The 27,906-nt window shown below is 38.5% G+C and overlaps 2 protein-coding genes across 4 annotated transcripts in view; one reads left to right on the top strand and one right to left on the bottom strand.

Moving 5' to 3' along the window:
- Positions 1–8,386, top strand: part of LOC129438975 (uncharacterized) — a 34,414-nt gene extending 26,028 nt beyond the window's left edge. Inside the window, exons 15-19 of one of the 2 annotated variants that reach the window (XM_073863477.1) lie at positions 28–201; positions 1,459–1,632; positions 3,076–3,249; positions 6,739–6,915; positions 7,901–8,386. In XM_073863477.1, coding sequence (XP_073719578.1) covers positions 28–201; positions 1,459–1,632; positions 3,076–3,249; positions 6,739–6,915; positions 7,901–7,907 — 706 coding nt within the window. In that variant the 3' untranslated portion in view covers positions 7,908–8,386. The remainder of the gene's footprint in view (positions 1–27; positions 202–1,458; positions 1,633–3,075; positions 3,250–6,738; positions 6,916–7,900) is intronic. The other variant, XM_073863478.1, reaches the window with a different exon arrangement.
- The window catches only part of LOC129437071 (uncharacterized), a 121,882-nt gene that overhangs the window by 87,955 nt on the left and 6,021 nt on the right, over positions 1–27,906 (bottom strand). Inside the window, exon 3 of one of the 2 annotated variants that reach the window (XM_055195235.2) lies at positions 15,548–20,148. The exons of the other annotated variant lie outside the window; for it this stretch is intronic. Within the exon in view, the coding sequence (XP_055051210.2) occupies positions 19,124–20,148 (1,025 nt within the window). The 3' untranslated portion in view covers positions 15,548–19,123. Of the gene's footprint in view, positions 1–15,547; positions 20,149–27,906 lie in introns of those variants that run through there. 2 annotated transcript variants of the gene reach the window in all.

Below are 27,906 nucleotides of genomic sequence, written 5' to 3'. Positions count from 1 at the left end.
CAAACTGTGTGTCTCTGTTCTCTACAGGTTGAGGAGTTGTGATATCACGGATGAAGGTTGTGTTGCTCTGACTTCAGCTCTGAGATCAAACCCATCACACCTGACACATCTGAATCTGTGTAATAATAAACTAAGAGGTTCAGGAGTGAAGCTTATCTCTGATGTACTGAAGAATCCTGACTGTAAACTAGAGATACTGGAGTAAGATTGTGATCTTATGATCAGACAGAAATCACATATAGATTATAGTCATAGAGACTATATAGAGATCATAACATTTGTAATGGTATTATAGGTTTTTAATCAAAGTAATGGATTTGATAACTGAAGTCATTCAACATTCATTTGGGGCTGTGACGATTGTCATAACCACCACACAACCGGGTGGTAAAGTGGGACCCACTGTGGTGTCCATGTCACAAAAAAATTAAAATATGAATTACAGTCTCACACAACAAGATGTCTTCAAGTTCACGGGAGCACAAATAGCCAGCAGACTCCAAGTTAGTGGGCTATTTGCAAGAGGAGGCAACTGATATTAGTAATGAGGCAACAATGAGGCAAAATATTTTCTCTTGGTCACTCAAGGTTGAGAAAAAGTATCAATCTGCACTACTAGTACATGCGCTATCAAAACGTGTTTTCCGCATGGCTGCAAACATTATAACCACAAAAGATTTATCAGTTGTACCAAGTGTTGTTTTACGGATGGAAGTGCAACAGCATAGTCGCCGATCCGTGGGTGCTCCAAGGCTAGACTTGAGGACCCACCAAAATGGCCAAGCACATATGCTCAGTTGCTTCACATTTCCCATTTAAAATCACACGGAAAACGTGACTGCGCCGTTTTCCTCCTGTTTAAAGCGCGTAGGCGCTCCAGAGTCTCTGTCGTTGCTCGGTAACCTAAGCATTATTTGACGTTGTGACGTACACCCACCGGTGGCAAAAATACAGTGCTTAAGAACACGCACGTTTTTTTTTTAAGAAATGTATATCTGATCCTTGTTTACATTTTTATATTTTAAAATATATGTTTGTATTATATATAAGCTTATAAGCATCAGTGCGCGCATACACATACCCTCCCACACACATTCTATAACCACCGCACCACTGTGGTGAATTGGTGCATTGCCACCGTCACAGCTTTAAATTCATCACAACATTTGAACTCTAACTGAATGTCACATCTTTTGATAAATAAAACAGTAAAATTTAATTATGTTTGGGAATAAAAGCAAAAATCATTTAGATAGAGGAACATAAGAGAAAATGTTATAAAGTGTGATTAGAAGAATCAACAGTTTATTTCTGTGTAAATCTCACTGATGTGTTTCAGTAAAACACAAACACACATAAATGAAACTAAAATGAAAATGTCCATAAACACTTAACAAATTTAACTCACTGTAGATTTTATCTGTGTGTGAACAAACTGCGTGTCTCTGTTCTCTACAGCTTGTATGGTTGTGATATCACAGATGAAGGTTGTGTTGCTCTGACTTCAGCTCTGAGATCAAACCCATCATACCTGATAGATCTGGATCTGTGTCTGAATAAACTAAGAGATTCAGGAGTGAAGCTGATCTCTGATCTACTGAAGAATCCTGACTGTAAACTGGAGTTACTGAAGTAAGATCATCTCTCTGATAGTCACACATGTACTGAGGATTAGTTAAACATAATACATTTCTTATATTTTCTTTTAAATAAGAAACACACACTTAAATGTAAAGGATATATAGAGAGATATCTGATCAGTCTCATGAATTATAATGAGACATTGATACACAGGGCTCTTAAGTTTTACCAAAAGTTTGGAGTGAGATTATCTGTTAGGGGAGGGGGTATTCGCAGCAGCGTCCCCCTCTGCCCCACCAAATTCTCAAGTTTTTGCTAACTGTTAAATTGGACTAATTGTTTTGTAAACAAACTGTTAATGATCATAATATTTGCAATGGTAATATAGGTTTTTAATCTAAGTAATGGATTTGATAACTGAAGTGATTTAACATTCATCTGGGGCTGTGACAGTTGTCATAACCACCACACAACCGGGTGGTAAAGTGGGACCCACGGTGGTGTCCTTCTTACAAAAAAATTACAAATATGAATTACAGTCTCACACAACAAGATGTCTTTAAGTTCACGTGAACACAAACAGCCAGCAGACTCCAAGTTAGTGGGCTATTTGCAAGAGGAGGCAACTGATGTCAGTGATGAGGCAACAATGAGGCAAGATATGGTTGAGAAAAAGTATCAATCTGCACTACTAGTACACAAGCTATCAAAACGTGTTTTCAGCGTTGCTGCAAACATTATAACCACAAAAAAATTCTCAGTTGAACCAAGTGTTGTTTTACGGATGGAAGTGCAACAGCATAGTGGCTGATCCCGTGGGTGCTTCGGGGCTAGGCTTGAGGACCCACCAAAATGGCCAAGCACATATGCTCAGTTGCTTCACATTTCCCATTTAAAATCACACGGAAAACGTGACTGCGCCTGTTGTTGCTCGGTAACCTAAGCATTATTTGACGTTGTGATGAACACCCACCGGTGGAAAAAATACAGTGCTTATGAACAGGCACGTTTTTTAAGAAACGTATATCTGATCCTTGTTTACATATATATTAAAATATATGTATGCATTATATATAAGCTTATAAGCATCAGTGCGTGCATACACATACCCTCCCACACACATTCTATAACCACCGCACCACTGTGGTGAATTGGTGCATTGCCACCTCCACAGCCCTAAATTCATCACATTTTAACTCTTACTGAAGTCACATCTTTTTAAAACATTTAAATTGAATTATGTTTGGGAATAAAAGCAAAAATCATTTAGATAGAGAAACATAAGAGAAAATGTTATAATGTGTAATTAGAGGAATCAACAGTTAATTTTCGTGTAAATCTCACTGATGTGTTTCAGTAAAACACAAACACACATAAATGAAACTAAAATGAAAATGTCCATAAACACTAAATGATGACAGGAAGAGTAACAAATTCAACTCACTGTAGATTTGATCTGTGTGTGAACAAACTGTGTGTCTCTGTTCTCTACAGGTTGGAGCAGTGTAATATCACAGATAAAGGTTGTGTTGCTCTGTGTTCAGCTCTGAGATCAAACCCATCACACCTGACACATCTGGATCTGTCTAAAAATAATCTAAGAGATTCAGGAGTGAAGCTGATCTCTGATGTACTGAAGAATCCTGACTGTAAACTGGAGATACTAAAGTAAGATCACCTCTCTGATAGTCACATGTACTGAGGTTTAGTTAAACATAATACATTTCTTATATTTTCTTTTAAATAAGAAACACACTAAAATGTAAAGGCCATTTGAAAAAACATGCGTTGCAAATTATATATAAAGTAATAATAAAGATAAATAAATTAATGAGACAAAAATGCCAGGGAATATTTTATGTTTGACCTTTAGACCAGTGCTTCCCAATCCTGGTCCTTGAGGACCCCCTCCCAGAAAGTTTTAGACATCTCCTTATTTAAAAAACCTGATTCAACTAATCAGCCTTCTTCCAAAATGGTAAACACGCCTTCCTAACAGGCTGATTAATTAAATCAGGTGTGTTAAATAAGGAGGCATCTAAAACTTTCTGGGAGGGGGTCCTCAAGGACCAGGATTGGGAAACCCTGCTTTAGACAATGGAGGGCAGAGCAGCTGCACTAAGATCGCGGCAAATTTCAGGACTTGCCGAGATTAGGCTTCCCTCATCCGTGTATATGCACCTGACCATCCGCTGATTCACCGGAACTTGTATATCCAAAAGGAAATTTGTCCATTGACGCGAAATGCATTCTGGGAAACTTGGCTGTCAGAAGTCCGCACAAGTCACCTCCTGAGGCATCCTCGATTAAATGGGCAGATCAAGAACACATTCAGTGATGTTATGTGAACTTGGCTTAATGCGAACTTGGATTTGGGACAGTACTTGGGATGCAATTGATGACGTTTTACAAGTCCACAAGAACACAAGTACAGACAAGAACGCATATTGAGAAACGGCCAAAGATGGTCTCAGAATATTCAGAATATTAACAGTAATAAAGTTGACAATTGTTTTTAGTCAATCATAAATGTTTGTAATGTTTATGACTTGCGAATTTAATGCTCATTTAACTTAAATAAAATCATCTTGATGATGTATGCAGCTTTCGGATCAAGAAATGGCCCGAAACATTTCCCAGATTGGTGCATCACTTTTTGCATTCCCCAAAAAAGTGCTTATGATTGCGGACGTAATACTCAGGTTTTTTATTGAAACATTTGATAGTAATATTAATAATACAGCAGTTTACAAACAGCTTTTTAGAATCGAGGGGCGAGCTGTTGGATGTGGAATTAGCCAATACAGTTCATATTGATACGGTTTTAGGCTCTGCGCAACCACGACTACTTATGTTTAGTAGTCAGTGTAAATCAGGGGTGGGCAACTCCTGGTCCTGAGGGCCACAGCCCTGCAGAGTTTAGCTCCAACCCTAATAAAACACAGCTGAAAAATCTAATTGAAGTCTTCAGGACTGTTTGGAAATGACATTCAGGTGTGTTCGATTAAGGTTGAAGCTAAACTCAGCAGGACTGTGGCCCTCGATGCCCACCCCTGGTGTAAATGAATAGTCAGCATGTCAGCATGTGCATGTAAGTGATACAAGTGTAATCAGTTTAAATCAACAAAACCAACAGAAGATCCAGAAATCCATTCTCGGGACGGCAGATCATAATAAGAACTCCTTCGTTGAGTGGCTCTGGTCTCCCGCAACCTCCATACCCCTTGAGACACCGGTAGCCACACAACGGGCGAACAAACACCAACAAGCACAAAGTCTCGTCTCTCTCTTCCACTCATCAGTTCAAACAAGTCCCTTTTAAAAGAGTGCTGATTTGGTGCCGGTGAATCCAGATGAAGGCTACAAAACTAGCACCTGATCACCTGGTGTAAAAACACGAGATTCTACATGTTAATCATAGTACTTTTTCATCATACTCTGCGCTCTGACAAGATTTTCTTACGTCTACGAATAAATGTCTACGAAAACCATTCACATATTCCAACAAGTTTTGTGGAGGATCATCTTCACACAGTCCTTTCTGCAAAACAAAGAGAGGACCTTGTACACTGTGACCAAAAACCAGATCATTTGGACTAAAACCTAAGCTCTCTTGTTGTACTTCTCTAGCTGCAAGTAATAACCAGGGTATACTTTCCTCCCAGTCATGGTTCAACTCCACACAGTAAGCACGTAACAATCATTTTAATGTTTGGTGAAACTGTTCAAGCGCACCTTAACTTTAAGAGTGATACACACTTGATTGATTATGTCTCACCTTAAGTGTAGTAGTGTAGCATAAGTTTTATTTATTCCTAAATGACCTGCTACTTCACCATGCGCAACCTTCATTACCATTTCACGGAACTGTTTTGGCAGCACTAATACCAACTTGAATTACAGCCTCTCCAATCAAACCTTTTTAACATGAAAAATATTTCCTCAAAAGTTGCTCATCTTGGACAAAATATCCACTGACAGCACTTCTCACCTCTTGTGATGAAATAACATCCTCAAACAATGTCTGCAACCCAGAATCATTTTGTTGGGCCATTACCAACTCCCTATTTGAAGGGGCTTTGACTTTTAAGTAACATTTTTATCCTTTTTATAAAAAATACCGGATATCGGATAACGCCATTCCTAAAAAGAATACTGGGAGACAAATTTTTGTTCATATCGCACTAAAGGCAGGGTCCATAGTCTCTGAACGCCAATGTTGACATTTGAGATCACCTAAACAAACACGCCCCTACCCCAATAGAATCTGGACCTTCTTTTGATAGACCCACCCCACACATACGCATCCCAGGCAATGATGTCATAGTAGACACGCACCTAACTGCTGATTGACTACAAGGGTGCTTTGGTGTTCAGCCTGACTCCCTTTTCCAAAACGTTGCAGCCTCTGGAGCCTCCTACATACATCATCAAGATTGTCTTATTTCAGAAAATTTGCAATGATAAAGTTGACTGTTATTCTTAGTTAATCGTAAATTGTTGTAATATGCTTATGACTTGTGAATGTAATGCTCAGTTTACTGTAATAAAACTGTCTCGATGACGTATGCAATCCCTCAGAAACACTTCCATTTCTGTATTAGTTTGTGTTGCGAGCATCTGCAGTCCATTTGTTGTCAAACTGATGAAGATGTTTTTTTTGATTTGCTGGGGGGTTTCTATTTGTATGAATCAGAATCATTTTATTTCGCCAAGTATACTTACATACAAGGAATTTGTTTCCGGTAGATGTTAAATACTACTTCCTGTCGGCCACCTTAGAAAATAGTGCTAAAATTAAAACTACATTAAAATTCATTATCCTACAATTAAAACAACATTTAGCCATTTAACAGATGCTTTTAACAAACCGTCCAAAGAAATTATATTGTGGTGGTAGATTTGCCATGAACACCCGACTGACTTAAGATGTCTTAAAGGGCCGCTAACCTAGGTGTTTTCAGCATGTAGCCCCAGTGATTTTTGGTTCTCGTCTGTGTATGCTGTGTGTTGCCATCCTAGTCCTGTTAATAAAGATTCCTGTGTATTTTGTATCCAGTTTTCCTTCGTCTCCTTGTGTATACAGATACGTGACAATATATGTGTCTACAAACGTTGTAGTTTTATATAATTCATTAAAGTCTCTGTTCTCTACAGGTTGGAGCGGTGTAATATCACAGATAAAAGTTGTGTCGCTCTGAATTCAGCTCTGACATCAAACCCATCATCACACCTAAGAGATCTGTATCTGTTTGAGAATAAACTTACAGATTCAGGAGTGAAGCTGATCTCTGATCTAAAAGATGATCCACATTATAAACTACAGATAGTACGGTGAGTAGAGCTCATTTAAATAAATGTTTAAAGTAAACTCGTACAGTGTAATTTAAATCCTGGAATATAAATATTAGAAATAAATGTAAATTGATCTGCTGCTGTTATAGGCTGTGTATCCTTTAAGCCAAACAAACAGAAAATATGAAGTGTACATGAACAACACTTGATGCTTTGTCAGATCAACACAATAAGAATTCAATCAAATGTCTGAGTCTGTTTACTAACTGTGATGTTGAGTTTGTTCACTCCAGGATTTAATACTGTGATCTTACTCTTCTTACACATTATATATGATGTTTGTTAATGGGGTTTGTTTGATAGGCCGACACCTCTATAGTTATACACACTTGACTAGATGTTCATCTTTAACTCTTTTTATAACAACTTGGTTTTTATTTCATGTTTTAAGCATTATTTATCAAATCATCAGAATACAGACAGAAATAACAACACAAACACAATATATACACAACAGATAAACACAAAGTACAGATGATAAATGATACAGATGATAAATGATACAGATGAAGATTAGAAAAAAGAAGAGAAAGTCAACTCTTAAAATCTGATGGACACTTCACACAACTCTCTGTCGAGCTTTGACATTGATGCTGTTTCTCTTTATTTATACGACTGTCAACCTCCAGGAATTTTAAAATAAAGCATCACCTTCATTTTCTTACTGTTTGTGTGTGAACTCATAAAACTGTCAGTGTGTTATTATATTATAGTACATACATATCAATACATTCATCTCTTACATTGACATCAAATATTCAGAGGAAATAGATGAAATGTGTTTTTGTATTGTTGTAGCTCATGTGAATGTGATAAACAGATTGTTGACATGTTTATTATGTTGAAGATTTCATTTCTATCACTGACTGACAGCACTAATAGTATGTTTTTCAATCTCTTCATCTGACACTGATGATGATCTGATATCTGATTGTCTTTCTCTTACATTTTCTTCAACTTACAGTTGGTGATAAAGATGTAAAGATGGCTGATCTTCAGTATGATCTGAAGGTGAATAAGAAGACACAATAGTGACATCACAGACACTTCCTCTTAACCGTATGAGTTGATTATTCAGTACTGGATTTGTATATGTATAAATGTATAAAGCCGTATGTATAAAGCCTCCAAAGTGTTAAGACTAGGTCTCAGCTCCTAAATTATTTAAGAGAGCTGGAGAGGTTTCCTAACCTAGTTAAGAGTAACAAGAGGGCAGCAGAGAGGTGGAGATCATGCCCTTTACAACAAAGAATGTGTTGGAATTATTTTCATTCAAATGTATTTCTTAGCACTTTTGACTAATTTGTTGTTGTATTGTTGCAAAACAAAACATTTACAGTAAATACATGTTAGTATATATACACAGTAGATAAACATTATTTATGACAGGTAAATAAAATACCATAAAATGTAAATAGAATTTACAATAAAAAATGTGAAGTATCTACAAGATTGCAGTGGCACTATTAATATCACTTTACATGTAATGGAGTATACAACCCCTGACCCAAAACATAATGTTAGCAATGTTAGCAGTAAGCAAGCAAAAGGTGAAAGTGACAAAGATGGCAAAAATTACAATGGTGTTTAAGTGAAGAAATCCAACTTAACTTGATCATCTTGTTTAGGTTTGATCATCAAAGTATTATTGTTTTAACTAAGTGTTTGCAAACTTTTGTCTTTTCTTTATAAACAGCTTGTGAGTGAAATCAAAATGATGTGATACATCATCTTAATTTTTTAAATAGTATTAAGTTTGTTTGTTTATTTCATTAAAATGTTGAAACTTAAAGGACAAGTTCGGTATTTTACACTTAAAGCCCTGTTTTCGGATTGTTTATGATGAAGTGGAGCGGTTTTGACTGGGGTTTCGACATGTGCGGCTGCCCCGAGAATTTTTGGGTGTTTGTGTTTCGGCTCCTACCTTTGCAGTGGGTTTGGTGGTGCACTGGAGCAGTCCTTCCTAAAATGCATTAAACTTTCGTTTACAAAGACGTGAAACTCACCGAGTGGTCAGGGGTGTTCACTGGTATGCTCACACAAAAATACGCATTCCAACAGGTTTTATCGATGTTTTTGCCAACTCCATTGACTTGTATTAGTTGTGCTGTGAGGTACGGTATTACTCCGCGCCGGGAACTTTGTTTCTATTCTTGCAATTGGTAAAGGCGGATTAGCGCCACCACCTGGGCTGGAGTGTCTATTATTCAAGCTCTAAGCGGAAGAATGTACACGTGTGAGGCGTTTGGAAAAATATTTAAATACTAATATAAAATATAATGTCTTCATGATTCATGAATGTATGGTGTCAACTACTGTATAAAGTAATGACTAAATGAAAAGAAGGGGTGGGAAATTAAATGCTGAAGAACAAAGACAAAACATCAGGGGTTTGAAGTCATAAAGATAGGACATAGTAGGACAAATAGATTATGATCAGATTAAAAAATAGAAACAAAAAAGTTTTTACAACTTTTCACAATGTTATATTTTCATTGTAATAAGGTATTGTTGCAGCACAACATTAAAAACAAAAATAAAATAACACCAAAATAAAACACTGTAAAATACCTAATTGGCACGTTTTCTTATTACCTCTGTTCATTACAAAAACAAAACAAAACAAAACCAAAATGCAACATTTGTGAGGTGTTTTACGTTGGTTTAAATGTATGTTGGCCCACCACCCCTACAGAAATTAACCATGGTTTTATTGTGGTAAAAGTTTAACCACCAAACCCAGAACATTCCCCTAACATTTCCTATTTGTTCTTTTTGGGAACCAAATAAGAACGTTCTAGGATCATTCCCTCTAGGTTATTTTTAATAACATAAAGGGGACCTTTCCAGAACGCTCCCTTTGGGTTAACACCTATGTGGGCAAAATAATTTTATTCTTGAAATACATCTTTGTTGAAATAATTACTTTTGGTTGAATGTCACTTTTATACAAAGAGCAAATAATATCACAGATAGGATGATCAATGTAACTCTTAAATAAAATAAGAAAAATTATAATGCTAATGTTAATTATAATGTTCACCATATGAATTTTAAAATATTAATTTTATTTTAACTTGCCCAGCTAAAAATTTGAGAAAATAAGAAATGTCAGAAAGTCCATCAGTTTGTTAATTAAACGTTTCAAACATTCTGAAAGGAGCCTGATTAGTGGAGTCAAATGTTTCATATAAAGAGACATCATTATGACCTGCTCACTGCTACGACACATTACACTTGACAAAGTAATCCTGCTTTAATTGCAAATTTCTTCACATAATATAATATTATATTTCATATTACATTTGCTGAAAATAGGCGGATTGAAAACATTTAAAGGAACACGCCCACATTTTGGGAATTTACCTTGTTCACCGTATTCCCCAGAGATAGACAAGTCCATAAATACCTTTCTCACGCTAAAGTAGTCAAAGGCTGTCCACAGGAGGTTGTGAGGGACTGAGCCAAGGATGGTATCTGCCAGGATGTTGGTATCTCCTTTTGCCACACAACTCTCATCAGTTTCCAGTAGGGCTGCACGATTAATCGAAAAAAAAAGAATCACGATCTCGATTTATACATAAAAGCGATCCTCTTTGTAAATGACGGCGATTCTCTTGCATGTACAGTATTTCCCTCTATTCAGATACTACGTTCATGTATTTACATTACAATATGTCATGTCAGTTAAACTTGCTTACACTCACGCAGTGTAAAACCACACCCTACTCATTTACCAATCAGACCCGATCGTTTCTCTCCTCTCACCTCCTCATTTGCAGCGTTTGGCTGTTACTCACGTGACGTGGAACAAAGCGGCAAACCTAAACACTTCGATTTACTTGATGGATTTGGAGCGGAAATTTTCAAACAAATGAGAGGGAAAAACGTGCGCCATTGCGGAAAATCCTGGTGGCGACGTAGAGAGTGACGATGCAACAATATTGGTTCCAAAAAAGGCAAGGAAATAAGTTAACTCTGGCCGTTTTCAATCGGAAGGCTGCAGCCTCCGTAGGTCGCCTATGCAGGCTGCATACGTCATCGATCCTGGTTTAACTTAACTGAGCATTACATTCGCAAGTCATAAACATATTACAACAAATTACGATTAACTAAGAATAATAATCAACTTTATAATTGTTAATATTCTGAAATAAGTTGATAGAAATGCGACCTCCGGAAGGCTGCAGCCTTCAGATTGAGAAACGGACTCTGTATCATTGTTTAGTTCTTTATAGGTTTCATGTTTTTAAAGTTTTAAGGTTGACCAGTTTGATTATAATAAATAGCACCTGTGCTTTTTTGTACAATTACTTTTATTTATTAGTGTCAACATTCTATTGTTTATGTTTAACAGCTAACAAGTTACTCATCTTCTAAAATAAGGAAAAGAGACTTTGAAGACACTTTATTATAACTAAAAGTCCAGGGTAGAACATTTTTGTTACTTGAGTGCAATAAATGTTTTTTTTTTACATATGAGAATCGTTTGAGAGAATCGGGATCTAAATTCCCATGGAGAAAAATCATGATTCACATTTTAGCACGAATCGTGCAGCCCTAGTTTCCAGAGGAATCGCAGGACAGCTGGAGCCTTTTTGTAGAACCTGTATGTAAGCAATAAGGTACGAGAGGCTGTGCTGTATCGTGAATAAGTAACGGCTGAAGGGCGTTGTTAGGCACGACGCGAAGCGGAGTGCCTGCAACCCCTTCAGCCGTTACTTATTCACGATAAAGCACTTGCCTCGAGTACCTTATTGCTTTTATAAAACGGTTACTACACAATATTAAAGTAAAAAAAATATTAGTGCAACTTTCATGAAGTTAAATCAATAAAAGCATTCCTTCCGCTAGAAAAAATAGTCCCTGACTGCGAACAACAACATGAAAGCTCAAATAAAAACAACAAACTGTTCTCAGACTTTGTCTCATTATATGTTTATGTGTTGCTAAGGGTGTTGCTAAGGGAGCAGTAAGGGCGCCGTTGGGTGAAGCGGTCATAGCAGTGTTTTATCGTGAATAAAGCAAACCTATTGACCAATCAGAATCAAGGATTGGAACTAACCGTTTTATAAGGAACTTCATTAGGCCTGAAGACGTGGCCCTTGCTCTACGCATGGTTTGTTCTACCTTACTCCACCTGGGTGGACTGATATCCAGTTCGTGCTTTGGTGGGTTGACTGGTGGCATGTCATATGGGAATGTAACTTTTTCCTGGTGTCTGTCATATTTGCACAATTTCAGATGTTCTTCCAGTGTGTACAGAAAGATAAGAATCCCAAAGATTGAGTTTAAATTTAGCTACCAAATGCAGTAGACTTTATACAGTATGTGCACTTTTATAGACATCATTTATTATGAATGAATTGTTGTTTACAATGACCTCACAGGGCAGGGCATGAGGAAAATCAAGAGCGAGCGTCTGATTTCTTTATACAGACATGGTTGTAAATTGTCAAACTGAGAATAATGAAAATTCTATTTAAGTTTAGATTACCTATATCTAATGAGTTATAAGCTTGTTTGTTTGTGAAAGTACATTTTGTAATTTGTAAATGGGTCAATGATGTGACGCCTACATTTTTGATGGCAACTCTCAAATTTTACAACAAACATATGCGATGATTACTTATAAAAACTCAAAAGAAATGCTATTTATTTTTTTCTAAACTTAAATTAATGAGAACAAAAACAAGGAATTTAATTCATTTTAAGATAAAAACATGCCCTATGGTGCAACAATTATTTAAGGCTACAGTCAATTAATCTAGATGAAAAACTGTTTCATCACCTAATAATCACCTGATTTAAGATCTGTTGTATATGACTTGATGTTGATATCCCTTAATGTATACTTGAGGCACCGATGAGACTCTGTGGGATGGTTATTTGAGTGACCCTCTGCCACACTACTCTTCACCCCTTCCATCTCCTGAGGTTTCTCCTTTCTCGTAACTCAGTGCATAACCCTTGACATGACCTAACCTCAATCTCACCACAACCAGACCATACACGCTGACCCGTTTGACTAAGGCCATAAGTCCCACTGTCGTCGTTAATGCAGGTTCAGTGGCAAACTATTCAAGACCACAAGAAAACGGCAAAATCTCACTGCAACCCGACCATGCGTGCCAACCCCTTTGACAAAGGCCCCACTGTTGTCGTTAATGCAGGTTCAGTGGCAAACAGGTTGGCAAACTATCTACCGCAATTATCCAACAACACCGATCTATTGTATAGGACTTGATGTTAATATCCCTTAATACTTACCTGAGGCATCGTTGAGACTCCGTGGGATGGTCAATTGAGTGGTGGCACCCTTCAAGTGGGTGCCCTCCTTCCTGGGTGTTTAATAATATATTATAATACAAATTTATGTCTACACAACATTCTTAAAGTTTGAGCAATTGCAACAGATTTTTTGTATTTTAGAATTGGCCTGATGAAATCCTTAGTCATTGATCCAAATACCTTTGATGTGTACATCTGATTTTATTATAAACATTTTGACCACTAGATGACACTGACTTCACATTGTGGGGGTACCTTCAAAACATGTGGCTGAAAAAATGAAAGAGCATTTTTTGATAGGAAGTGAAGATTTTTTATTATTCTCTTCAATGTGCAAATGAAAGGTGCAGTAGAAAGAACCGGTTATACAATATATGGTGTCCGCGCAGTGAAAGTGTGACAAGTTTGTCAAGTATGCAATGTATATTCAAAATATAGTGGTGTTCCTCTCAGCAGTCTTTACCCCTCTCTACAAGCTCTTGCAGTCCATTTATATTGTGGTACCATAGCATGCAATAACAGGTCCTTTAGCTTTCCTAGAAAGAATAAAAAGACTGACAAAATACTGAATAATTATGTAAACTTTCATTTACCAGCACAGAGAATAGGCCTATAGCAGAAGTCAGGAGACGTAATCATTGTAAAAATGAACAAAGCATTTACTGAATAATCTGAACAGTTCTTTTCTCAGTGTGTTCCTATACAAAGCAAAGTTAATGAATAATTAATGACATTGTGGTCCCATGACATTAAGACTTTGAAACCAATTTATAAAATCACATAGCACACAATATAAAATAAATGAGTTTGACACATAAGAAAAGAGTTTATAAAAGAGACTATATAAAAATGATAAATGTGTAAATAAAATACAAAAAAACAACATGAATTAAGTAGGGCTGGGTATTGTTACGAAATTCACAATTCGATTCGATATTGATTTGTTTGCTTCAATATCATTCAATAATAAGTAGATACACAAGTAATTAAGTACCTGAGTAGCCTATATTTTAATTTAGCTTTTGGTGCAGACTTGAACGGAGTGCAGCTGCTGTTTGCCATCTTGCTTTTTGGGTAAAGCGTGTCTTGTACAACGCTGAACGCTCTCACTAGAGCAGGGCTATTCAGTTAGTTTGTCATGGGGGCCAGTTCATGAAAAGCATCTCATATAAGGGGCCGAAGATATATCAGTGATTATGACTACATTTTCCTATTTTTAAAACTGCATAACAACAAAATCAGTGCATTGTACAATAGGCTTTTTCTACAAACATGTATTTTCAAACTGCATACAACAAAATTAGTACATTGTAAGATGTCCAACTAGGCTTTTTCTACATCCAAACATGTTCATATGTTGTATTTTAAAACTACATAACAACATAAGTGCACTGTAAGATGCTTTAATTTACATTTAAAGGGGTAAATAAGAGCCATATCACACTCATTGAGAATTTAACTTATTTACTCACTTTAGTACACATGACAAAAAAGTTTACAATATGTAACATAACATTGTTTTATGCTGTTTTTGTCAAAGCTAATTATTTCACTACCCTTATTTAAACTACAACAGCCATCTTAATAACTGGCAAACATTAGTCTAGCTCAGGGATGGGCAACTGGCGGCCCGAGGGCTGCACACGGCCCGGGGAAAATTTTAATACGGCCCGCTGGCCCATATTATACTTAATCAAATACTTGTAAAATGATGATTTTTGTATTAGGATGTAAATACTCCCAACCAGGAGGGGGCGCTAGGTCCCGCGGGTCGTCACAGTAAGCATAGTCCCGTGTGTGAAGTAGAGGTGCTTCACAGGTCCGAAAACCAGAGGTCCGACCTGAGATCCGATCAGGTTCGGGTCTAAAAGTTTCACGCGTGCCTTGGACACGGGTCAGGTACAATAATCGGGTCTCGGGTTATTTAAAATTAATGGGTTTTTGCCAAATGAACTTTTGCAGCCCTGAACTTTCGCATGTGTGTGTCAATGTCATTTTCAAACCTCTCCTTTGTTTGCCAAGAGCGCTTGCGACATTGTGTGGCTGGCGATAGGTTAATTTTCATTGAGACAGACATGTCAGATATTTTTAAATGAACATTTTAGCTGTTACCTTGGTGTCATCGTCATACAAACAAATGGAGCAGCTCGCCAAATTTGTTGCAAGGCCACCGGGGCTGCAGACTGAACACACGCCAGTTTACATTCGGGTCCAGTTGGGTTCAAAACAATGCCACTGGTTTGGCTGACGGTTCGTACTCGGGCCAGAATTGCTCTCAGATTTGAAGGGTAAAATAAATTGTTATTAACATTTTTATATATTTTTTTTGTTTTGTATTTATGTATTATTTATTTCAAATAATTTTGTTCTCTAAGGGCGGGATGAAAAACTCCTCTGTACTAATTTAAAAGTGCCTTGCTTGTTACAGATATTAAAGCAATGCAGTTAAGAAGTTTTATCTAAAATGCTTGTCCACTGAAAATAAAGTTATGATTCAGAATTAGCATAATTGCTAAGTTTTATAGTTAAAATCTTTAAAGACAGGTTAATTGTATTATTGTGGTTTCTTAATAAAGAAAATTAAGAATGATGTAAATTGTGCGTGTGGTTCTGGCCCCCTTGGTATAAAGGGAAAAAATGCTGGCCCTCGGCATTATCAAAGTTGCCCATCCCTGGTCTAGCTTCTAATAAGAGAAATAATACTTTTAGATTTCGTTAGAGCAGTAAAATCAGGTGTATGTTTGTCAGTAGATACGCGTTCAGTGGTGCAGGTGTTGGGCGCGATGGGTGATTAACTGTTACTAATCGTTTTAATGCGTTTCCTTTATTAAGATATCTAATGCATTGTGGATAAGCAAGTCATCATTGAGCCGACATATAAAACAACAACTGTCAGAAAAGGCGGTTTTGTAAGATGGAAATACAAGAAGTTAAAACAGCCATAGAGTCCGTGGTCTCAACACTGTCAGTCAGCGCGTCTTGATATGCGGGCGCGAGCGGCTCGCGTTGGCCAAAGCGCGAATATAAGCGCGTGACACAGCTGCTCGCGCCAGTCAGGTGACTCGCGCTCTGCATCTCATGCTGTAACAGATGCACGCTCATCAACTCGTAACTGTAGGGCCCGTTGTCCAACCCTAATCAAACTTACCCAACTGTGATTTTCTAGTGATCATAAAGACTTTGATTAGCTTGCTCAGGTGTGTGTGAGATCAGGGTTGGAGCTAAGCTCTGCAGTGCTCTGGCCCTCCAGAGTAAGATTTGGGGAACTCTGATGTAGACTGTACGACGATGTCACGGAGGCTTTGACGACTACGTCACACATTAGCGCAGCATCACCAGTATGCGCTAGTGGTAAACAAAAACCTGTACGCAGGCCGTAGCAGCAAGCACACTGTGCGTTGATCATGCTGAATTTCTGACATTGTCAGGAAACTACCGTAGGCTAACTTTGAATGCAAGTCAACATTAAATACTTTAAGTAAAACACACTTACAGTCTGTAAATCACAAGTGCGAGAATTTCCTAGCAAGGTTGGAAATGCCTTGGGGCATTTCAGATTGAGGCATTTTAGACAGGGCTGATGCTTGGGGCGCTTCAACAACTGACAGGTGGATGACATCAAAGTACCATGAGAGCATTTCGATAGCAGTCTCCCCTGTATGATTTCACAAATTGCTCTCACAGGATTTGGATGTTATCTGCCGCTCGGTTCTTGTGGCACCACATAAAGTCGAACAAGCCTATTGTATCAGTCACTGGTTAGATCAGCGTAGCAGTCAAAAATGAAAAGAGGGACATCCCGTATGGGACAAATAAATTAGTCTCTAAATACGGGACGTCCCGACTAATACGGGGAAGTTGGCAACCCTACATGCAGCCCTAATTTTAGGTTACATTATGGAGCCAGAGAAAACAAAAAATAATATAATAATATTAATATAATTATATTGTAAATGTTTTTGTGATGCTAACATGTTGTAACACTAAAGTCTTTGGTAGCCACAAGTTTTTATAAAATAGCTGTTGGAAACCAGATGTTTGTTTACAGTTGGTTTACCGGCCCTGTTGGTATCTGTTTTTATTGACTTAAACATGGTGAGGTTAAAATCTGTTATGGTGCTTTTCCATTGCATAGTACCCTACGGTTTGGTTTTGTTTAGTTTGGGTCTGGTCAGTTTACTTTTGGAAGCTTTTCCATTGGGTGCAGTACATAGTACCCGATACTTTTTTTCGTACCACCTTGGTAGGGGTTCCAAGTGACCCGAGCTGATACCAAACGTGAAGCTAAAACACTGTAGGTCAATGATTAGTCTAAGAGAAGTGTCATTGCTATAATGTAAATATTAGCTTTAGCTTACTGCTAGCTTGCGCTGTCTCAAGCAAACATGTTGTTATCTGTGTTCTGATATAAGTTTCCAAACACCCTTTTAGCGATGAAAAACACCATAACAGTTTTTTCCAGACTTGCAGTTTGTGGCAGCACATTCGCGACGTGCACGTCCGCATTATATATGCTTAAATGCAACTTGAATGAGGCTCAGCGGAGCGCCCTCGACTGATGCCACGGGTCGGGTGTTTGAACAGAAACTGTGTTCATGTGAGACAGAGGTAGTTATAAACGCGATGTGCAAACATCTATTTGTGGTGGCCAATTTTAATTTTGTGGCAGACTGAGAAATAAATGAATGTATGGGAATGTACAACAACGCTCTCACTTGTATGATGTCACAGCAGTAGGCGGTGTAAATATAACGACACCCCTATAATCCCTCCCACTCCGAAGTGATACTAAACTCGATGGAAAAGCTAACCACGCCAAAGTGAGGTGAGCTGACCCGACCCAAACCAAACCAAACCGTGGGGTGCTATGCAATGGAAAAGCGCCATTACTCTCTGTGTCTCTTGGTTTACTAACCTAGCATGTAGTGTACAGAAACTAAAATTTAGTGTACTTCTATGGGTAACGTTATTTCAACTGTGTATTTCACTCTCGAACATTCCTCAAAATATCTTCCTTTGTGTTAATCAAAACCAAGAAATTTGTACAGGTTTGTAACAACTTGAGAGTTAAAACCGACAGAATTTTCATTTTTGCGTTAACTATCCCTTTAAGGACTTTAACAGCACCGATCTTTTTCATTAACGCACCCCTACGCGCACCCCTTTTCAATAGCACCATCCTACCAGCCATGCTTTATGTGGCCTAGACCTGGTCGCTGACTGCTGCCGATAAGCAGAAGTTGGCAGTGACCGAACGCGCCCTTGATCGGCGGATGGTCGGCGTCAAGAGGACGGATCACACCAGCAACTAAGGAAGATGAGTAAGGTCAAGGATGCCATCAACCAGGCCGAACAGGCCCAGAAGCGCTTGGCCGGAGACGTGGCCAGGAGTTCGGACGGGCGATGGACATGGGCTTTGACTGAATAGGTGCCACTCGACATCAAAAGAAGGCTTGGCCGCCCCGCAAAACGATGGCGGGACTCACTCGGACAAGACTTTGGTAGAGACTGGATGGGTCTGGCCAGGGACTTAAAAGGAGAATTTGTTGTGGCCTGCGTCGAAAGACTGAAATACAGGCTGATTGAAAGATAAATGTCACTGGTGCTTTACAAAGTGTGACTGTTAATTAACTCTTCTCACAAACATTACAGTGATAAGGTTTCTCTCCAGTATGAACTCTCTGATGGACTTGTAAGTAACGTTACAAGAGTAAATGTCATATCACACTAAGAGCATTTGAAAAAAATGTTTTACCTGTATGAATTCTCTTGTGATTTAGTAAGTTTGACTGGTGACTAAAACTCTTCCCACAAACGCTACAGTGTTAAGGTTTCTCTCCAGTATGAACTCTGATGGGGTTTTAAGGAACCTGAGTAAGCAAAGGTCATGTCACAACTAAGGGTATTTGAAAGGATTTTCACCTGTATGAATTCTCTTGTGAATTATTAGGTCATCCTGTTGTCTAAAACACTTCCCACAGACACTACAGTGATAAGGTTTCTCTCCAGTATGAACTCTCTGATGAACTTTTAAGTTACATGACTGAACAAACGCCTTGTCACACTGAGAGCATTTGAAAGGTTTTTCACCTGTATGAATTCTCTTGTGATTTAGTAATGTAGCCCTTTCACTAAAACTCTTCCCACAGACACTACAGTGATAAGGTTTCTCTCCAGTATGAACTCTCTGATGAACTCTTAATTGAGATGACTTAGTGAAGCTCTTTCCACAGTGAGCGCAGACGTAAGGTTTCTCTCCAGTATGAACTCTCTGATGGGCTTGTAAGTAATGTGACTGAGCAAAGGTCTTGTCACACTGAAAGCATTTAAAAGGTTTTTCACCTGTATGAAGTCTCTGGTGCCTTCGTAAAGAATCCTTTAGACTAAAACTCTTCCCACAGACATTACAGTGATAAGGTTTCCCTCCATCATGAACTCTCTGATGGACTTTTAAGTTCCCTGAACAAGTAAATGTCTTATCACACTGAGAGCATTTGAAAGGTTTTTCTCCTGTATGAATTCTTTGATGAACTTTAAGAATTTGTTTGGTTCTGAAGTATTTTCCACATTCAGTGCAGTTGAAAGGCTTTTCACCACTGTGTGTCCTCATGTGATCATTTAGTTTATAGGAAGAGACACAAATCTTCCCACACTGCTCACAGTGAAACTGCTTCTTCTTCTTCTTCTTCTTCTTCTCTCTGTGGTCTTCTGAATGAAGTTTCTTCTCTTGTAAGGTAGTAAAGCTGATCTCAGATCTGGTGAAGAGTTTCTGTTCTGTGTGTTTTCTCTCATGTCTCTCTAAATGTCTCTGTGAGCTGAATGTCTTTCCACAGGTGATGCAGGAAAGAGTTTGTGCTGTCAGTCGCTCTTTTGATGTTGAGGACGTTATTTCTATATCCAAACATGAATCACTCTTCACATCTGAAAGAAACATGAAACAATTAAATTGTCTTTTCACTTTTATTTACACAAAGAAGGATGAAGAATTTAAATGCTTTATTGTTTTCTAGATTCACACATATAGACAGAAGACAGGTGTCAGTCCTGTTAATACAGCTGGGTCATTGCACATCAAATAAACCAAAATTTGTAAACATTAGGGGTGGCCCGGTTCACAAAACCCTCCGTTCGGTTCGTATCACGGTTCTATGGTCACGGTTCTCTGTTCAGTACGGTTCTTGTTGTTATTTTTTTAACACTCCAGAAATGTATTATCTTATTAATGTATTAATTATCCATAATTTAGAAAACAGTATTAAAAAAACTTATATCATGTAATCATGCACAAACTGAATTTGACTTTAAGCACATTATTGGGAACATCCCTGAGGAAAGCCAGGCGAGATTTTGACACAGCGAGAGGGAAGACATTGATGATTTCAACATGCTTTTCATTTATTTGGCAAAAAAGAGAATGTGTATTGCCATCCACATGAACTTTGTGTGCATTTTTAGCACACAAAGATAACTTGCATTTATCAAAATCCCAACTTCAATGTAGCTTTAAGATTTATCACTGAGAGGCTGCTTTTTTACTGCAGAGAGTATATGTGGACGAGAGAGAAACATAACGTTTACACCTGTAATATTTAAATCCGTCTCTTTTGTCCACTTTTGACCATAACTGTCCTGATTACTTTAAAGAGTAACTAAACCCTAAACCAACTTTTTTCAGTTAATGATCTGTAAGAATGATGCTTTATTAGTGCTGTTCATTGATTTTAGTAACTTTTTTGACATTTGGATATAAAGTGTTTCAATACTGCAATATATGGTGTAAAAACGTCTGAGTGCTTCAGGTTGAACGGTGGCTACTGCAGTTGAATTTTCCTATTGGATGTTGGGTACAAAAAATGACTCGTGACGTAAGCAGGTTCAAGCTCACCACGCCCTTGTTACGATCTCACCACACACTTGGTACGAGCTTAGTTCGTCCCCTCTATCTCCGTTGGGATCTGCCCACTTTGCATTAAGGGGCAGTTTATGAAATAAGAAGAAGTCACCTCTTCTTTCGCGCTATTCGGGAAAGGGGAACACACTATCTGAGGTCACATACAGGGCACGAGGCTACATACATTGCGTATGCCATGAACCGTTGAACCGTACGACACACACGCGCTCCGAACCGAGACAAGCGAACCGAACGGTTCGGATTTTTTTCATGAACCGTGTCACCCCTAGTAAACATAGAAACAGAAGCAAAGAAAAGGTAATTATTTGTATTATTTGTGTGGATTTCATGCCCAACCCCTCCCGGCCCTCAGCCACGCCCCACGGACTTATTTTTTGTACATTTGACCCTGTCTTTACCAATCCCCCCATACCCCCTCCATGCCCACCATCTATACGTTTGCAAGTTAACCTGTTCCGAGATCCGGCACGTGTCGGGTTCGAAAACATCCATTGGTTTAATGGAAAAGGTTCACAACCATCACACTGTCCCTGAACGTCACGCGGGCCTGACGTGCTGTCGCCTGGGTGGCCCCAACCGGGATCCCAAAGGACGCGCAGACTTCCCAACCCTACACCTAGGAGTTTGCACCGGGTCCACGCGCATGCGAGTAGGCGTTGGCACGCAAGTTTCAAATATGTCGTACGAGAGCTCTCCGGCAGCCTGCGTCGATTTCGGCAAGTTTAGACCTATCCCGGTGTGGCTCTTAACCTGACAGTTTCCCGCGAAACTTGGCACATGCACATGTCAAGATCCCCAAAGACGGACCCCGGAAACACAGACTCCTGTGACGTTCGAAAGAGAAGTTGTCGAGGCGGAGCTTGCACTGCGGTCGACACGTGCTATGGGTCTACGGTGTCAGGTAGATGAGGCGGTGGCCGCAACGTGCGTGGGTTCCGTCGGCCAGAAGGCCCCTCTACAGAATGCTGAAGATTGCGGCCGAGAACCTTTCGAGCCTCGACTTCCAGACTCTAATTTTAGTGTATTTGCGAGGGCGCGCGTATTTTGGATACGTTGTACGAGAGCCCGCATGCCAATTTTAGCCACCCTACAACTTTTCCCTGCAGCACCGGCAACCTGACAGTTTCCTGCGACTTGCCGTGGGTTCGATGACGGGGTCAGATTGGGTCGAAAATCGGCACGTGCACTATCGGAGGTCCCGCCAGACAGACCCCCAAAACACAGACTGCTGTGATGTTACTTAAAAGGGGGTGGGTCATTCGCATGAATGTGCGTCTCGGGGCGGTGACTCATTGCGAATTGGACCTACGGCCCTGATGTGTCAAGTTATTCCATAAAAAAAGTGTGTTTGCATACATGTCGTACGTGCACGAAAGTGACCTTCTGGTAGGGCTGTCACGGTAACCTCAATCCTGTATTACCGCGCTGCTGAGAAGCTTAATGAATGACAAGTAACCGCAACAACCGCGCTTTTCCCGTTAAATTCACATCATACATGTATAATAAAGGCCAAATAGATTGTCAAGAGTTAAGAGAGTAGCCTAACTTGTTTTTCGTCAATTTCAATTCAAAATGTAATTGTAGGTCCGTGATTGTCCATTTTGAGGTCTTTGTTCTTCTTACACATCGTTTGAAACTTGATCTTAGATAAAACACTTTGCAAAACTCTAAATATACTTTTGGATATTCCAATCCATTTATTGGTGTGTCTTCCTTTGCACTCCAAAATTTTATCATTAATAAACAATAAAGAAAAATAAAATAAAAATATAATTACTCCTAATTACCTAATCATACACGCACACCTGGCTGCGGTAATTTAACACGATATATACCTTAGGCGCCCTCTATTGGCGTGAAAGAAAATTACATACCAAACATAACTAAATAGCTCCTACAGTAATACTATGCTATTCATGTTTCGTTAAATCATACAGTGAATGTGTGAAAGAAGTGAAATTAAGATGACAAAATAACTGTAGTGTCCTCTGCATTTAGATGCAGTTTTAAAGATTGAAAACATTGATGATCATCTGCCGACTCGACTGATTCAGCACATCCTACAGAGAGTCCGCTTAATTACCGGATTTTGGTTCGGTCTGCATGAGCTAAACATTTTTGTTCTGTAATTTGTTCTCGCATAGGCTATATTTCAACATATTTTCAACCAAGTAACAACTTGGGATATAATGTAAGTTGTAATAGATAGCATTTAAGTCTGACTAAAAATGATCCATTCAGATTAAATCATTACCCAAAATAATGATTTATTCGTTTTCATACTTCATAGATACACGTTAGTTTATCTACTAATATACTATTGAAAATGCCATAAATAAATATTCATTGACTTCTGTATTGCATTCGTTTTGTACATTTACAGGTGCATAAATACTGTCTACTTTTATTTCTTTAAGACACTGCTTTGTTCTAGTGATGGGCGATATGGCCTAAAATCCATATTGCGTTATACATTGCAGCCTCTTGCGATAGTGATATGTATTCCGATATAATAATTTTAATAAACTAAATTTCAGAACAGGATATAATAGACCCTTAGAAAAGCCAAACTGCTAAATGTACTTTAAGTAAACCCTTTTGGCCCTGCAATTTCAATCAATCGCGGGCTCTTCCTATTATAAGGAGTATCCTATAAGGGGCGGCAGTGGCTCAGTGGTTCATGTAGGTTGTCTACAAACCGGAAGGTTGGTGGTTCAATCCCCGGCTCCACCGGACCAAGTGTCGAAGTGTCCTTGAGCAAGACACCTAACCCCAGATGCTCCCGACGAGCTGGATGGCGCCTTGCATGGCTGACACCACCGTCGGTGTATGAATGTGCGTGTGAATGGGTGAATGTGAGGCTAATTGTAAAGGTCTGTTAAAAGCGCTATATAAATGCAGTCCATTTACCATTTTAAAAATGACTGTTGAATTGAGGTTTGAATCAGCAGTGCTATAAGAAAATCAGCAGTGCTATAAGAAAAGACATGATTAAACTTTTGTTGAACCTATTTCAAGTTTTTTGGACATTCATTTGGAATCACTGTAATCATTACATATATATATATATATATATACAGTGGGGCAAAAAACTTAAAAAGATGAGAGAGGCCTGTAATTTTTGTCAAAGGTACACATCAACTATGAGAGACAAAATGAGAAAAAAAATCCAGAACATCACATTGTCTGATTTTTTTAAGAATTTATTTGTAAATTATTGTGAAAAATAAGTATTTGGTCAATAACAGAAGTTTATGTCAATACTTTTTTATATACCCTTTGTTGGCAATGACAGAGATCAAACGTTTTCTGTAAGTCTCCACAAGGTTTTTACACACTGTTGCTGGTAGTTTGGCCCATTCCTCCATGCAGATCTCCTTTAGAGCAGTGATGTTTTAGGGCCGTCGCTGGGCAACTCAGATTTTCAACTCCCTCCAAAGATTTTCTATGGGGTTGAGATCTGGAGACTGGCTAGGCCACTCCCGGACCTTGAAATTATTCTTACGAAACCACTCCTTCTTTGCCCGGGCGGTATGTTTGGGATCACTGCCATACTGAAAGACCAAGCCACGTTTCATCTTCAATGCCCTTGCTGGTGAAAGGAGGTTTTGAGTCAAAATCTCACGATACATGGCCCATTCATTCTTTCCTTAACTCGGATCAGTCGTCCTGGTCCCTTTGCAGAAAAACAGCCCCAAAGCATGAGGTTTCCACCCCCATGCTTCACAGTAGTTCTTTGGATGCAACTCAGCATCTTTCTCCTCCAAACACAAGAAGTTGAGTTTCTACCAAAAAGTTATGTTTTGGTTTCATCTGACCATATGACATTCTCCCACTCTTCTTCTGGATCATCCAAATGCTCTCTAGCAAACTTCAGACGGGTCCGGACATGTACTGACTTAAGCAGGTGGACACATCTGGCACTGCAGGAATTGAGTCCCTGGCTGCATAGTGTGTTACTGATGGTAGCCTTTGTTACTTTGGTCCCAGCTCTCTGCAGGTCATTCACTAGGTTCCCCCATGTGGTTCTGGGATTTTTGCTCACCATTCTGGTGATAATTTTTACCCTACGGGATGAGATCTTGCGTGGAGCCCCAGATCGAGGGAGATTATCAGTGTTCTTGTATGTCTTACATTTTCTAATAATTGCTCTCACAATTGATTTCTTCACACCAAGCTGCTTACCTATTGCAGATTCAGTCTTCCCAGCCTGGTGCAGATCTACAATTTTGTTTCTGGTGTCCTTTGACAGCTCTTTGGTCTTGGCCATAGTTGAGTTTGCATTCTGACTGTTTTAGGTTGTGGAAAGGTGTCTTTTATACTGCTAACAAGTTCAAACAGGTGCCATTAATACAGGTAACAAGTGGAGGACAGAGGATCCTCTTAAAGCAGAGGTTACTGGTCTGTGAGAGAAAGAAATCTTCCTTTTTTGTTATTGACCAAATACTTATTTTCCACCATAAATTGCAAATAAATTCTTAAAAAATCAGACAATGTGATTTTCTGGATTTTTTCCCCTAATTTTGTCTCTCATAGTTGAAGTGTACCTATGATGAAAATTACAGGCCCCTCTCATCATTTTAAGTGGGAGAACTTGCACAATTGGTGGTTGACTAAATACTTTTTTGCCCTACTGTATATATATATATATATATATATATATATATATATATATATATATATATATATATATATATATATATATATATATATATATATATATATATATATATATATATATATATTAGAGCCCGACCGATAAAGGATTTTGAAGGCCGATACCGATACAAATGTTTGTTGGTTTTAAAAACCGATAAGCCGATATATCGGCCGATAATTTTTTTTCAGAAACGCGCAACAAAACATTAACAGATTTCCCTACCCGATTGCTGCTACAGCCACAACTATTACTTCTATTATTATTATTATTGACCGTAATAATCACAAAAATTAATGATCACATTATCATCATCATTTATATTAAACAAGATAAAGGTCATCCCTAAATGTTTGTGTGCGTGTGTAAAAATTTGTCCCTATATTGCCCCCCGAATATAAGACGACCCCCCATTTTCCAAATGTATTTTTGGGTTTTCACCAGAAAATAATTTTATTTAAATTTTTTTATTATCTCTCTCTCTGTCTCTGCATCTCACGCATTCACCTCTCTCTCTCTCTGCAAGTTTTAGTTAACCGTAAATGTGCGGCGTTTTAATTCAGTTAAACACAGATTTTATGTTGCTGCTCTGATTTTAAATGCATATTAGAAGGGAGAGCTGTTTTTTTCTTAATAGGTTGCTTTTCAGACACTATTTCAGATGAATTCCGTTGTGCTTTCCCCCCGTGAATATAAGACGACGCCCTATTTTTTGTACCTATTTTTAGGACAAAAAAACTTGTCTGATATTCCGGTATACTACAATGTCAGCTTGCTCCCTTTACCTGCACTTTTTAAATTCTTTCCATCAAGCTACATCAAACCATTTTCAATCATCAGTTGCTGCCTGCCTTCTAAAACCTACTATTTAGCGATCTAAATCCATTATGTGACTCGTTAATTCTGCGGCTGAATGACAGTCTGCAACGCACACTTGGCGTCAGTGAATTTCACACACGTATAAAAGAAAAGCGAACTTTTATGCAAAAGCTACGTTTGACACCTTTTCTCTATGTCTAAATGTTCACTCCCCGCAAGTCTAACTTTCATTTTACAATGCAGGGACTGTAACCAGAGATATGCTAGTTATAAATACAGTAATCATTACTTTATTTAGGCAGAATAAGTTCGTTGTGGTTTCCAAGCTCGTTAACGTTAGCGGTCTTCCACTGATACTGGCATTAGCAGGTCTATGACGACACATAATTTAGCAAAGAATAACGTCACACTGCAAATTGTAAAACATACATTTTCAATATAACAGGCTAAGGAGAGATGATACGTCTCATTGCTTTAACTGTAACACTATTAAAGAAATACTTCAGTCACATTGTCAAAAGTTAAAAGGACATTCAGTCAACGTAACATTACTAGGTAATTCCGCTTCACTCTCAGCTTATTTAACAGCAGCAAAACTGAACATGATTGTCACAAATTTTTCATGCTTATTTGAGTTAAGAGAACCGATTGGGGTGTTCTTTTAATTGTTATTCAAGCAATGTATGTCTCGTGACCAACTCACCATCAACTAAACCGCTGTCATCTCTGCCCTGGTCTGGCTGAAATCAGCAGGTTGCAGGATGTGTGACGCGTTACACACGAGTGTTTCCTACAGGGTAATGGTAAAGTGCCCTCTGGTGGACAAACTATACAATGGCAACACTCATGACATGGTTGAAGGCTGTGTCGTCCGTGTTTATTTATTTATTTTAATATTTCTTTATCAGCCCTTATGATTGCCGATATGAATAGTTTAGAAAATGCCTAATATCGGCCGATATATCGGTCGGGCTCTAATATATATATACATATATATATATACATCAAAACAGGAGGGTCGGGGTACCCGCGGGTAAAACGCATAATATTCGATGTAATGAGTGTAATAACATTAATGTGTCATTTGCGTTGTAGATGCAGGTCAGGACTCGATAGGCAAAAGCTGAACTGCGGGTCTAACATCCAAGACCAGAATTCAACTCGATTCCAGTTTTTAAATGGCCTTGTGCTTATATGTGTTTAAGCTCTGTCTGAAGACCGTTAAAGGTTTCCATTTAACTGCGTGATTTGCGGTGTGACCGGGTCGGAGTCACAGTCTTTATGTCAAACA

Source organism: Misgurnus anguillicaudatus, chromosome 24, assembly GCF_027580225.2.
Source record: "Misgurnus anguillicaudatus chromosome 24, ASM2758022v2, whole genome shotgun sequence".
NCBI lineage: Eukaryota > Metazoa > Chordata > Actinopteri > Cypriniformes > Cobitidae > Misgurnus > Misgurnus anguillicaudatus.
This window is presented reverse-complemented; position numbering and strand designations above follow the sequence as displayed.